The sequence below is a fragment of the Penicillium cinerascens genome (assembly GCF_028974065.1).
Source record: "Penicillium cinerascens strain IBT 15544 chromosome Unknown contig_24_segment0_segment0, whole genome shotgun sequence".
NCBI classification, from domain to species: domain Eukaryota; kingdom Fungi; phylum Ascomycota; class Eurotiomycetes; order Eurotiales; family Aspergillaceae; genus Penicillium; species Penicillium cinerascens.
This window is the reverse complement of record NW_026695290.1, coordinates 240,692-253,409: the sequence shown is the minus strand read 5'-3', so window position 1 is coordinate 253,409 and position 12,718 is coordinate 240,692. Positions and strand designations below refer to the sequence as shown.

General features: G+C 48.7%; 6 protein-coding genes across 6 annotated transcripts; 3 read left to right on the top strand and 3 right to left on the bottom strand.

The window, feature by feature from the left end:
- Window positions 1-8: 8 nt before the first annotated feature.
- On the bottom strand, window positions 9-1,163 carry N7498_003171 (uncharacterized protein; the record flags this gene model as incomplete). Its single annotated transcript, XM_058450233.1, has 6 exons — window positions 9-37; window positions 98-398; window positions 462-657; window positions 704-828; window positions 884-923; window positions 979-1,163. The coding sequence occupies 6 exons, from the start codon at window positions 1,161-1,163 to the stop codon at window positions 9-11; spliced, it is 876 nt and encodes a 291-aa protein (XP_058309695.1).
- Window positions 1,164-1,739: 576 nt separating this feature from the next.
- On the top strand, window positions 1,740-3,142 carry N7498_003170 (epoxide hydrolase family protein; the record flags this gene model as incomplete). Its single annotated transcript, XM_058450232.1, has 4 exons — window positions 1,740-2,013; window positions 2,067-2,123; window positions 2,181-2,378; window positions 2,442-3,142. 4 exons carry the CDS (start codon window positions 1,740-1,742, stop codon window positions 3,140-3,142), a joined length of 1,230 nt encoding a protein of 409 aa, XP_058309694.1.
- A 567-nt stretch (window positions 3,143-3,709) lies between these two features.
- Window positions 3,710-4,609, bottom strand: N7498_003169 (uncharacterized protein; the record flags this gene model as incomplete). Its single annotated transcript, XM_058450231.1, has 4 exons — window positions 3,710-3,904; window positions 3,965-4,047; window positions 4,106-4,196; window positions 4,256-4,609. 4 exons carry the CDS (start codon window positions 4,607-4,609, stop codon window positions 3,710-3,712), a joined length of 723 nt encoding a protein of 240 aa, XP_058309693.1.
- A 1,705-nt stretch (window positions 4,610-6,314) lies between these two features.
- N7498_003168 (uncharacterized protein) lies at window positions 6,315-7,500 on the top strand (the record flags this gene model as incomplete). The annotated part of the gene is made up of 3 exons (XM_058450230.1): window positions 6,315-6,738; window positions 6,921-7,180; window positions 7,237-7,500. The coding sequence occupies 3 exons, from the start codon at window positions 6,315-6,317 to the stop codon at window positions 7,498-7,500; spliced, it is 948 nt and encodes a 315-aa protein (XP_058309692.1).
- Window positions 7,501-8,430: 930 nt separating this feature from the next.
- N7498_003167 (putative rhamnosidase B) lies at window positions 8,431-10,998 on the top strand (the record flags this gene model as incomplete). Its single annotated transcript, XM_058450229.1, has 4 exons — window positions 8,431-8,454; window positions 8,528-9,004; window positions 9,060-9,778; window positions 9,828-10,998. The coding sequence occupies 4 exons, from the start codon at window positions 8,431-8,433 to the stop codon at window positions 10,996-10,998; spliced, it is 2,391 nt and encodes a 796-aa protein (XP_058309691.1).
- A 90-nt stretch (window positions 10,999-11,088) lies between these two features.
- Window positions 11,089-12,308, bottom strand: N7498_003166 (uncharacterized protein; the record flags this gene model as incomplete). The annotated part of the gene is given in 7 exon segments (XM_058450228.1): window positions 11,089-11,194; window positions 11,274-11,363; window positions 11,428-11,642; window positions 11,708-11,919; window positions 11,976-12,153; window positions 12,212-12,288; window positions 12,299-12,308. 7 exon segments carry the CDS (start codon window positions 12,306-12,308, stop codon window positions 11,089-11,091), a joined length of 888 nt encoding a protein of 295 aa, XP_058309690.1.
- Window positions 12,309-12,718: the final 410 nt, after the last annotated feature.

The window sequence follows — 12,718 nt, the reverse complement described above, 5'->3', positions numbered from 1 at the left end:
GTGGTAGATCACGAGGATCCAAAGAACTTGATGACCGCTAGAAATAATGTTAGCCTTTACCCCGTCATCAAGAGATTGTTTATATTTGAAGATTTACCTTGCCGGAAAGCCTCGGGGTTTTCAGAGATAAGCCAGTGCCCCGCCTCGACGTCCGCGACTTGCGCGTTGGGGAAGAACTTCTTGATTGCGGGAATAGTATCGTCAGATACGTATTTCGACTTGGTCCCACGGACAAAAAGCGTAGGTCCGCTGTACTGGATGCCGTCCGATTCGCTGAAGGGAAAGTCTGCCATGTTTTCAAGTGACTCGCCCAGCACTGAGAGAGGCACGCGGAATTCCAGCGTGTTATCTTCCGAGCGGATGAGATTGGTCAAAAGGAATTGGCGGATGCCAAGCGACTGGTAGAGACCGTTAGCTGCCACATTGAAACGCACAGGTTCGCCTAGTGATATGTTTCTCACCTCTTCATAATCCTCGAGAATCTTGTTAGCATCGGACTGCTTCGAAACCTTCGCCCGCTCGACGTGCTGCATTCCCCGGACATATTTAGGGAAGTCGCTCTTCAACACCGCGTTGACGGGTGCATTGTCAACGGGAATGAGTCCAGATACGCGCTCGGGTGACTGAAGAGCCACCGCCATCGCGACTTTTGCACCCCTTTTTGACATCAGCAACGGACATGAATACGGTCGTGTGGACTTACATGGAATGGCCAATTAGCACGCATTTGCCCAGTTTCTGCTGGTGGATGAACTCTTGCACATCCCCGGCCATGGCACTGTAAGTATGCTCCGGGGAGTGGAATGACTGGCCATGGTTGCGCAGATCCTATAAGATATCAACTTTTGATCTGTTTCGCTGGCCTGGGAGATTCAAAACATACCAGTGTGAAGATGCGGCACTTCAGGTCCCGCGCCAGAGCTCTGTCTCGCAGATTAGAATTGCATATGGGCATAGAGTGGAATACACTCGGCGTACTTGCTGATACTCCGGTTGTTCTGCTTGGACCCGAACAGCCCATGCAGGAACAGGATCGGGTCGCGCACGGCTTGGTCGGTCTCCGGGCCATACACCTGATACGACAATTCCTCCCGGCAGACGCGGGCCGTTGAGAATGCCCGAAGGCCCATGGCGCCTCGCGCGGCTGTCCGGGCGAATAACATGATGCAATGTGAGATGCTGATGTCTATCGGAGAAGCCGACTTGCATCTTGAAGATCGGAAAACCGGCCAGCGCTGACTCAGCATGAGGCCCGTTCTCCGCGGCGTACAAGTATATCCACTTTGGGGTAAAAGGTGGATCTTTTAGGCTCTATTGATGTCCCTTTACGGAGGATTCGTGCTTACAGATGACTTTATACTTTCATATTGATTGTGGGCTGCAGTTCGTTCCTGCGGAGCGTAGGATCTCCAAAAATGTTATCCGTTACCCTGCTCCAAATCACCACCGTCACAAAATTGGAAATATTAAGGACTCTTGATTCCCTAGGCCAGTGGACTCTTTTTTTGCTATATGCTTTACAATCCATGAAGCAGGAGAGATGCCAAGGCAAGGCGGTGGACTCTTGATGCCTTTGACATGGCGGGGTCTGTGCATCCAACCTCTCGTTTACAAATACAGTTTAAGCCGACTTAAGTTATCTTAAGGTAGTCCATGCTTTCAAGGTCCATCTGTTAACTTTGTTCTTCCACCATTTTTAGGTAATGGAAAGTAACAATTCATCGTCTCCCACCCCCATCATGGTTGATCAGCCCCAGCCATACTCCATCTCCGTCTCCGATGACGCACTTCAAGAGCTCAGACAGCGACTCGCCTGGGCCCGATTCCCAAGCCAGCTCGAGTCACCCGATCAAGATTCGTGGGACTTTGGTGTTCCAGCAGCAGAGGTGCAACATCTCGCAACCTACTGGAAAGATCGATTTGACTGGCGTAAAGCCGAAGCTCAGTTGAACGAACTCCCGCAGTATCACATTGACATCGAGGTGGAGGGTTTCGGCTCATTGGACATTCATTGTAAGTTTTTTCAACCGATCCAAAGGACATTTGTTTCTCACATCGCCCCCTAGTTGTTCATCAAGTCAGTCCGGTGGAGAACGCCGTCCCTCTACTATTCTGTCATGGATGTAAGTTTTAGTTTCTGCGTGGCATTATAGCAATGACTCACTCAAAACCCACTCTAGGGCCGGGAACCTTTATTGAAATTACCAAATTATTGCCGATGCTGAAAGTCGGTGCTGATTGCCCGGCATTTCACATTGTAGCACCTTCATTGCCGAACTTCGGCTTTTCTTCAGGTGTCACTCATCGCGGTTTTGGCCTTGCTCAATACGCCGAAACCTTGCATAAGCTTATGATTAAGCTTGGGTACAACAAATATGGTGTGTTGGATTCTCTCACCTGTCTTCCACTGTCAAAAGTAAATACTAACACTCCCGTTTCAGTGACCCAGGGAGGAGACTGGGGTTTCTGGGTGACCCGCAGCATCGGCCTCTTATATCCTGAGCATTGCAAGGCCTCTCATGTTAACATGATCGCCGCAAAACCACCACAATGGAGCGGAAGCCCTTTACTGGCACTACAGCACGCAATCATGCCCTACAATGCACGGGAAAAGGCGGGCCGAGAAAGGTCTGACTGGTTTGACCGTGAGGGTTTCGGATACAATTTGATTCAAAGCACCAAGCCACAGACCGTTGGTACCGCACTTGCTGACAGCCCGGTTGCACTGCTAGCCTGGATCTACGAGAAGTTGCACGACTGGACAGACTCGTATCCATGGACCGACGACGAGATCTTGACTTGGGTATCTATCTACTGGTTTTCCAAAGCAGGGCCCGAGGCTAGTATCCGCATTTACTACGAGGTCTTTCATGCCACGCTCACCACCGAGATCTCTTATGCCAAGCTCTACTCCTATATCCCCGATGTAAAACTTGGTCTGGTCCATCTTCCACGGGAAATCTCGGTTGTCCCCACTACATGGGCTGCCGCGCTTGGGCCCGTTGTTCGACAAAGTGAGCATGCCCACGGAGGTCACTTTGCGGCGTGGGAAGTACCCGATGTGATTGTGCGGGATCTACATGCAATGTTCGGCAGGGGAGGTCCTTGCTTTGGAGTGATCCCTGGCAAGGATGGCTATTAGGTTAGTCATGTATCCCGTGTTGGGCTTCCGATCAGGACGTACGCGTTGCAATTCGTATGGTTGCTATCCAAAGACTCCAGATAAATTGAAAGTTCTACACAAAGTGAATACACTCGTGAGGTGACCCGCCGGAGTATCTTTGACAGTAGCCCATTAATTATTTTTCATACTGAGGTAGGCGAATCCCTCCCTCTTCCCCCTGGCTATTGTGGTCATGCTAACATAGTTGCAGAAATTTGAACGGTGAGCGAGACCGGGTATTAAATAAACCCTTAGACAATTGGAATATGACGCGGTGAAGCCCAGGCTACAATTTCTATAACTTTCTTATTTAATGCAATGACTTCATAGACTAAAAATGGACTTGTTTTCTTAACTTTCCTAGACCATTGCCTCGCAACCAAATCCTACCGCTTGCATAACATATCATAATATCATTGTCGCAATCGTATTCGTCGCTCGAATTATGAACATTATTACCGTCGGACAGGAATATTATGCAAGGCTCTCCGTTCGTCTCCCTATGCCAAAATTAATAATAATGTATATATCAATTGTCCGTAGATATCAGTTGATAGACCCATCCAAGCGGCCCTTGATGAAGTTCACCACGTCCTGGCTGTACTTATCGACGTAATCGTGGTGGGCTGCATTGTCGTCCAGGGGGTAGATTCCGCAGCATTGGTCGTCGCCGTAATCGCAATAGCTTTGCAGGGAGGAGGCAAAGGGATCGCAGGTACTCGGAAGCAAACGGGGGAATATCTAAAAGTTTTCGTTATGTGTTAGCTGTTGCCCCTTGGGCGATGAGGTTGTTTCACTTACACCCAAGCCGATTGTGCAGTCTCCCACGTTCCATGGCTGCAAAGGAACGTAGGTCTCATCGCCGTATGCAATAGCAGCAATAACTAAATGTTTTGTCAGCTTCTGTTTCCCGTACAGCCATATTGTGTGGTGCATCCTTACTGGCCTTGTTCAAGGAGGGATCGAAAGGCTGCGTGGGAATCAACAAAGCAGAGCTCGTGCCGCAGACGGCTTCCATCATGGTAACAGCGCCCTGTAGGGATCATTAGTAACATGAACAGCCATAGTGCCAGTGTGTATTGTGTATCATACCAGGGAGTATCCAATCAGCGCAATCTTGGAATCCCGGCAGACCTTGAGATAGTCGTTGACATAGTTCTGCATCATGATAGCTCCGTTGTGGACCGCAGTGAATTTGTCCTCGGCGTCATGAGCATAAGGCAGACCAAGACTGGTTGATCCCGGAATCTGGTCCAGGATCATATTCTGAACCTTGACCATGACGTTCAGATTATTGCCAGGGCCTTGACCCCGAGCAATGATAGCATGAACACTCGTCGCGCATTGCTTCTTCGGTACAGTCTGGGCATGGGCCTGCTGCACAACCAGACTCGACGAAATGGCCACCAGTGCCAGAGAGATGACCTTGTTGATCATCCCAGGCATGTTGGATATATAATCGAATCGACGATATACACGGGTCAGCAGATTAACAAACTCCAAATTTCTTGGCTTCTTCGTCCTTCTTTATAATGTTCTTCAGATCGACGGTCATCTGAAGCCCCGTAAAGCCAAACGAGAATTGTCCTGGCTAGCCCGCCGAGCCGGGTTGGCTATTCGGTCTAAGGCCGACCAGGGGGTGGAGGGCGCAGTCCACCGTTCATCACGGCATTGGGTGTATGGATAGCCCTTCGAATTCAAATCCCACGCGTGGGCCTGTTCCTCTCGGCTTCTTCCTGAATCGAGTCGGATCGAAGTGAGTGCGGTCCCTGATAGGATCTGCTTAAGATTGGGATCGACAGGACCAGCCGCGACAAACCCAGCTTGATCGCCAAGTAGCTACATGTATTGGGCCTTGCGCTCGGCTTAGCATTGGACTTTTGATTGGTACGTGCATGTCTGTCTTATCGATACGTTTTCCGAAGTGGTCGACATTTCGGTAGGGGTTAGTTGGGGTGAGGGTTTGGAAGGAGTAAATGGAATGGTGTGTTCCGTGGGTTTCCAGCACTTTTGTCGCGAGTAGCAATAGCATGTAGCCATTTATGCTTAGATAGCAAAATAGCCTGTTGTTAATGCAATGGCTACGATAATGGCCAAGACCGAAGTCCCAGATCCCATGTTGACAGGAGGATCCACATACCAGCCCGAGCCCCACCGCACACTGATGGATGTAAAATTTGCCCAATTACACATCAATTGGCAAGATGGCCGAGTTGGTCCAAGGCGTCAGGTTAAGGTCCACCTTAACACCAAACATTGGTTTCCTGATCTCGTTTACGGGGCGTGGGTTCGAATCCCACTCTTGTCATCTCTTTACTTTTTTGTTTCGCCTCCAATCTGATAGATCTTCAACTGTATATTCATTCTGTGTCCACAGGTCCCAGTTGTTCATCATCGACATCGCGGGTTTGGATTTTGCTTGTTCGATGACTAGGGCCTTTGAGACCAATGGGTGTACGTACGTACCTCTATGGCCTTCCCGATAGCAATAGGATTAAAATTTTCACCATTGCTAACTAAGAACGATAATATCGTCTGAACGTCCGACATGGCTTCACAAATTTGCTCCATTTGGGTGCCGTCGAAAGAGATCCTGCGACCGATATTCCCTGAGATCAGGGAACCTATGTAAGATTTCCGCGAAACTTACACTCTTTGCTTCGACGGATCACTAGCTCGTGTAATTCATTGTCAACTGGACCCATAAACACGTTGGAGTTTGGGACCCATCAAAATATTCCCAATCTGCTCTTTTCTCCGAGACCATCGATAATATCAGCCCCATCGCAGTTGAGCCAATCAATGAGATCAATCGCACCTTTTCTCGCAACGCCTCGCCGATGTCAAGGGCCAAGGGGGATCCACCGAAAAAAGAGATAGCCTACATAGGGGACTGAGACAATCCATCCCCAATTTGTTGGGTGGCCCACTCGCTTACCAGTTACGTTCTACAGTATCTTTTCTCTCTCCAGGCGTCCATCAATCCGCTTCGACAAATTATTAATGACCAGCAAATTCCTTCAAATAGCTTACCAAGACAAAGGCTCACTGCATGCTGCGCTGTTGTCACTAGTGCGGAACATACAAAAGGTCGACTGATAAGTTCCTTCATCTGCAACACCTGTTCACGAACGGCGTCAAACGTTGCCACATGAGAGACGACTACACCGAGTGGGAACGCTTCTCCCATCCGGACCCAGATGAAGAAGACCCTCCAACACTGGACGAAATCCAAAGTCTGCGAGAATTTGCTGAGCGCTACGGCACATCCGATACCATTCCAGCAGATGACGCTGCTCGCAAGCTAATGTCGCTCGCTGACGAGGGCCGCGTGGTAGATGAGCGCCAGAATGATGTCGTGGACAAAGGCGAACGCGTTTCCTGGTTATTATGGGATGCTGCTATCTACATGCCGCGCTATCAGCCTGCCATTCTCAAGCTGATTGAAGCTATTCGGGCGCTTCCCGGGCTAGAAAGAACCGAGGAGCAGATCCGTACCGGTCGTTTCGAAGGCAAATTAGAAACATGGAGGTCCCTGGAGGCTTTCACAAGCATTTGGTCTGTGACTTATCTGCGTGAGTGGCCCACTTCCCCCTACCCCCTCACTCCAAAAAAGCAACCCAGTCGTCTCCTTTGCTAGTGTGGCATCACGGCTTGAACCTTGCAGGAGATCCTCATCCTCTCAGATTCATAGAGTTCCACTACGCAATATAATTTCACGGACGCAGTGTGCCTTAAACTAATGCTTCCATTATAGGCTGCTGGGAGATGAGGTACGGCCCATATCCCTACTACGGGTGGGTTGACTTCCACAACGCTAGCGCTTTCAATGCGCACTATCTTGCCGCCTACCCTCCCGATTCTCCTAATTCAAAGGAGTTAACCAGAGCATTACGACTTATCATATTCGCTTTAGAGCAGGATCCATGGACTCGTGCACAACAACCCCCGCCGCAGTGGCGAGGCCACCGCTTTATTGATAATGGCCGCCCGACTGATTATGTGCAAATGTTGAATGTGAGTGAGGCCGAAGGCCACGATTGCACTTCAGATCCATAACTAATGAAATTCAGACCGATGTACACGCTATGGTTTCTTTTTTTGAGATTGCCGGGCATGTTATCTTCGGTTTTGTGGGGAAACGAGATCTGTCCCTACTCGAAAAATCAAAATTGAGTGGTTGCAATCTATGGCAGGGAGACTCATCGCTCTCGATGGAAAGATGGGAGTTTTGGAAAAAGCGGCTGCAATGGGCAAGTGGGCAAGATGAGCTGATGGAACGGACACGTGCTGACGCCCGAAAGCTTGTGCAACTTATGCAAGAAATTGAGCAATAAAATCGAGGGTTGAACTCGAGGGTTCATGCTTAGCACAAATATGCCTCAACATTCGACCACCCCTATAATGTCACACAGAATCCTCTTAAGGTCCCCGAAGTTCAGAAGGCAATTGACCGCGCGCGAAAAGTCAGAAGGGAACATCTAAAGGGCGGATCCAGTAAGGCATCATTGGATGTTGCTGTTATGATCGCCGAATTCATCTGCCCCATTGACTATACAAAGTCAGACCTTAAGAACATACGAAATACACTCTCTGCATTCCAATGGAGGTTACCTGATTGGTTTTGGGAGAGGCGCCTCAAGGGAGATACTTTCTTGGAAGTGAATAAGCCGAGAGAAGCCAATTCTCCAATCGACTGGCAGGCCTTATGGCTCGACTTGATAGAGATGATTTCTGACCGGGAATGGTACCTCTGTAGTGGGTTGGGAAATCGTGAGCGGGTTCTCAGGTTGATGATTGCTATCAAGTCGAATTTCCTTGGAATGCCCTGAGAATGAAAATAGATCGCTGTGTAAGGACATGCTTTACTTTTTGGGTGGGTTTGCTAGATCGAACCCCTTTTGGCTAATGGAAACACTATGAGAAATTGAGGGAAGCATCTCCGAAAATGTCCACAGGCAGCATTGGTGAGCTCAAGGTGTCTAGCTACAGGTCCAGTTGCTGCACAGTCAATTGGGCGACTTTGTTGGGCTGCGGAATATTTGCCATAGCAGTTCAAATTAAGAAAATCAACTATCGCAGCATAACTTTGAAGCGAGCGTCATCGGGAACTGACATTTGGAGACCCCAAAACCCCTAGCCAATAAGCGTGGATGACGGTTATGGCAGCGCTTGCTCGGCGTGAGATGACCCGAGACCTCATCCCCGCCCGAACTTATAAATGCATTGGCACACCCCCGATGACAGCTTGCAAAGCACAAGCAAAAATGGATTCAAACGAGGAGCAAAAGGTCTGTAATATGCCTGATCTTTTGACTTGCAGGTGATATAGTGCCAAGTACTAACTTATCGGACCCGAAACAGACCATTCATAACCTCCAAGCGAACTGGATATGGGTCCCGAACTGGGTGGATTCTTCGGACAGTAACACAGCTGGAAAAATCGTCCACTTCATCCGTTCTGTCAATTTGGCCTCGCAACCAACGCGATCAATATTGCATTTTTCAGCCGACACACGATATAAGCTCTACGTCAACGGCAAGCATGTTGCTGTCGGTCCGAGTCGAAGCAGTCCGTTGATCTGGTATTATGACACGCTGGACATTGCGCCGTACCTTAAAGAGGGACACAACGAGATCCGATTTGTCGTGGTGCGGTACTTTGCGGCCTTGCGGTGTGCGATGCCCTTTGAGCGAACGGCTCTTCCGGGATTGACGGTCACTGGAAATATCGAGGCGCGCTCAGAAACCATCGATCTCAGTTCTTTGAAGTCCTGGAAAGCATATATAGACGACAGCATTCAATTCCCGATGGGATTGGCTGAGGATGTGTTTCTCCATGTAAGACCTGGTCATGAATTGGTGCTCTGTTTCTACACTAACCTTGATTTTAAAGATCAATGAACGCATTACTCCAGCAAAGCCTGGACCCCCAGTGACACCCTTTGCCTACCACCTGAAGACACTCAACGGCGACATACCACCTTGGCATCTGCGCCCACGATCTATACCGATGCCCGAGTCAACACCGGCCGTTGTCAATAAGGTCAGAAGATACAAAGGTGATGTGGACGCAAGCAATTGGACGGCTTTCTTTTCTGATAACAACGCCCTGACACTTCCACCAAATTCCACACATACACTTGAGGTACAGGCAGATGTCCACTCAACGGCATTTCTGCGGTGGGCTTTCAAGGCTGCGAAAAGCCCCTCTCAAATCAGAATGCGGGTGACATATTCAGAAGGATATGAACTCGAGTCTCATTCATACCCATTCTTTCGATCCAAGGCCGATCGTTTGGATGCAAGTGTCGGTCATATTGTCGGCCCTTTCGACGAGTTGACGCTCGACCTGCCCGATTCGCAAATCGTTATCTATGAGCCATTCTGGTTCCGGACCTTCCGTCTAATGCGAATCGAGCTCACTGTTGGTCCGGAACCGATTATATTGGTGTCATTTGATGCTACCCAGGTAAATTACCCGATGGCCGTGAAAGCCTCTTGGAAAGAACCTGGCAATACACACAGCGAACAAATATGGGATGTTTCAATCCGAACTATGCGAAACTGCATGTTCGATGGGTATTCTGATTGCCCGTTTTACGAACAACTCCAGTAAGTGCAGCTCTAACACGATGATTAAACCCATTTAACCATTCAATAGATATTCTGCAGACACTCGTTCCGTCGGCTTGTTCCACTACCTTCTGTCAGGCGACGACCGGCTCATGCGACAGGCCATCACCAACTTCGCCGCTTCGGTGACACCGGAGGGGCTTACGCAGTCACGGTTCCCTTCACATGTGCCTCAGGTGATTGCTGGGTTCCCTCTCTACTGGATCATGCAGGTCTGTGATCATCACTTGTTTTTCGGTGATACCCGCTTCACACGAAGTTTTATCCCACGTATAGATGGCGTACTCGACTTTTTCGATGCACACGTCGACGAACTTGGTTTGATCAGCGGTCTACCAGAAGTCGTATGGCAATACGTCGACTGGGTGACAACCTGGGGTGCGACCGATGAGCATCCTGACAAAGGGGTACCCACTTCGGGTCGGAAATCAAACAGGCACACTTACTTCAGTATGCTGTATGCCTGGGTTCTTCAGAAGGCTGCCGGGCTTGTGCGCGATGTTGGTCGACCTGGCCACTCAGTCGAGTATGAGGCCCGTGCAGCTTCGCTTGTGGAAGCCATTCGTACCCATTGTTATGATGGGAAGTATTTCACAGACTCCACTGCGGATGTCGCGGATGAGCTGTCTTATTCGCAACACTGTCAAATATTCGCTGTCATCTCGGGAGCAGCAAAGCCCGAGGACTCTGTGCGTATCTTGACTGAGTCATTCACGAACGACCGCTTCTCCAAGTGTTCGTATATGATGCGCTTCTATGCATTCAGGGCACTTGCTTTAGCTGGTGATGACATCTACGAGTCGTTCTGGGAGCGTATGTGGGCGCCATGGCGCGGCATGTTGGCGAATAACCTTTCGACCTGGGAGGAAGACGATGTCAGGAAACGCTCGGATTGCCATGCCTGGGGAAGTGTGCCAATTTACGAATATTGCACTCAGCTAGCCGGTATTCAGCCAGTATCCTCGGGCTCGTCAAAGATATCGTTCAAGCCGCGTCTCCGACTGGCTGAGGCGTTAGAAGCGAAGGTGGCACTTGGAAAAGAAAATACCGCCACGGTCTCATGGAACTTCGTGGCTTCTGATGAGAAAATTGTGGAACTCATATTTGAGAAGCCCGTGGATGTTGTCAGTCAATTGCCGGGAAGCAAACCCAAAGAGCATGGTGTAGTGGACTTTATTCAGTTAAATTATGAGAATTGAGAGATCCTGATTATAACCTTAAGATTTTGCGCATCGACCATATTTTTGGGATCAATAATAACCAGCTACTAACAATCACATCGAAAACATTCAAGCTGTGACTATTATCTCATGCTCGTTACGTTTTTCATTCGCATTCATCTGCACATCAGTAAGATATCCTTTGAACCGGCGAAGGTTAACTCTCTTCTCAAACCTTTGAGAAAAAACATGTTAGCTAGGCGCAAAATCCAACAAGGAACTTGATAGGACGGATATCAAGTGTGTTGACTTACAATTCATCAATTTCAGCTGGTGTTCGGCGGGTTACTTCGGGAAGAATAAACCAAGCGACTATGACAGAAAATGTGCCAGTGCCTGCAAAGCTTTTCGTAAGAGAATAAAGTCAGTTTTTGTTCTGAAAGTGGGGGGCAAAGTCCGGGAATTTACAAGAAACCGGTTTTGACGCCCCAGCTGGACACCGGGGCATTGTTAATCATCAGAGGCGTGCAGAAGCTGAACATAATGGCAACCAAATTCGAAGAAGCGAGGGCCCAGCCGGCTGTCTTTGCACGCAGTCGTTGCTGGGGGATTTCAGTGGCGTAAGCGTAGCCAATTGCCGATGCACCAGTCGTCGACAAAGTCGCCAAGCAAGCAAAGAAGATCTTCATGGAATTGTTAAAAACGCTGTCAAATGGGAAATCCTCGGATGTGCCTGGTAGGGACTTACCAGTAGAGAGCTTGTCGACGGTTTGGTATAATCGAAGCAGCCAATGATTCCAAGACACAAGACCGACAACGATGTCACTGCGTAAGGGTATACGGTCAACGGACGACGGCCAAACTTATCAGTGGTAGTAGCACTCATGATCATGGACAGTAATTGGACACATGACAGAATGACAGTGACCATGAATGGATCCTTGCTGCCAGCATCTTGAACTTGAAGTGGTATCAGCGTGATGAAAAGAAAAGGGCCAGATAGAGAGATAACTCACAGAAATAAGTAGCATATGTATTAAACACAGACAGGCCAACTAGCTGCTGAGCAATCTTTGGCCAAGCAGCAATCAGAAAGCGAATACCATTGCGACCTTGAAAGACAGCCCAGGTTCCTTCTTCTGAGTTGCGCTCTGCAAGAATGCGCTCCTGCGCAACTGTAGCGGACATGATTTCCTAGAGAGAAAAGTAAGCGCTTCATAATATTAGAATAAGATTAGAGAGATAGACAGACGATTTGCTCATCAACGCTATATCCATTGATTTTGCCATTACACCTGTTCAGAATCTTGGTGGCCTTGACACTCTTGCCTTGACTCACGAGCCACCATGGTGATTATGGGAGGAGAACAAATACAATTGCAATGACGCCAATCATGGCCCACTAGTGCGTGTATTGGGGATCAGTGAGATACTCTTTGAGGCTGTTTATTGCACCGAGAAAAATAATGCGGGGGTCTATGTCTTTGAAGCGGTGTACCCATCTTGTGAAGATCGACAGGCCCCTTTCTTCTTGTAAATCTCCAGTAGCGAGTGATATCCACGGGGTGATAGCTATTTCCAGAGCTTTTTCATTCTACTGCAGGCTGGCTATAATTTTCGCAGTCACGAGAGTATTCCAGCAGATCTTGAAAAAAGCATTCATGTTTCAATTCAAATTTTAATTTGAACCAATGCCTTTGCTAAAATCACAACTAAGCCCTATCTAGATAATTCCTGGCGGCACTTGCGGGACTTCAGC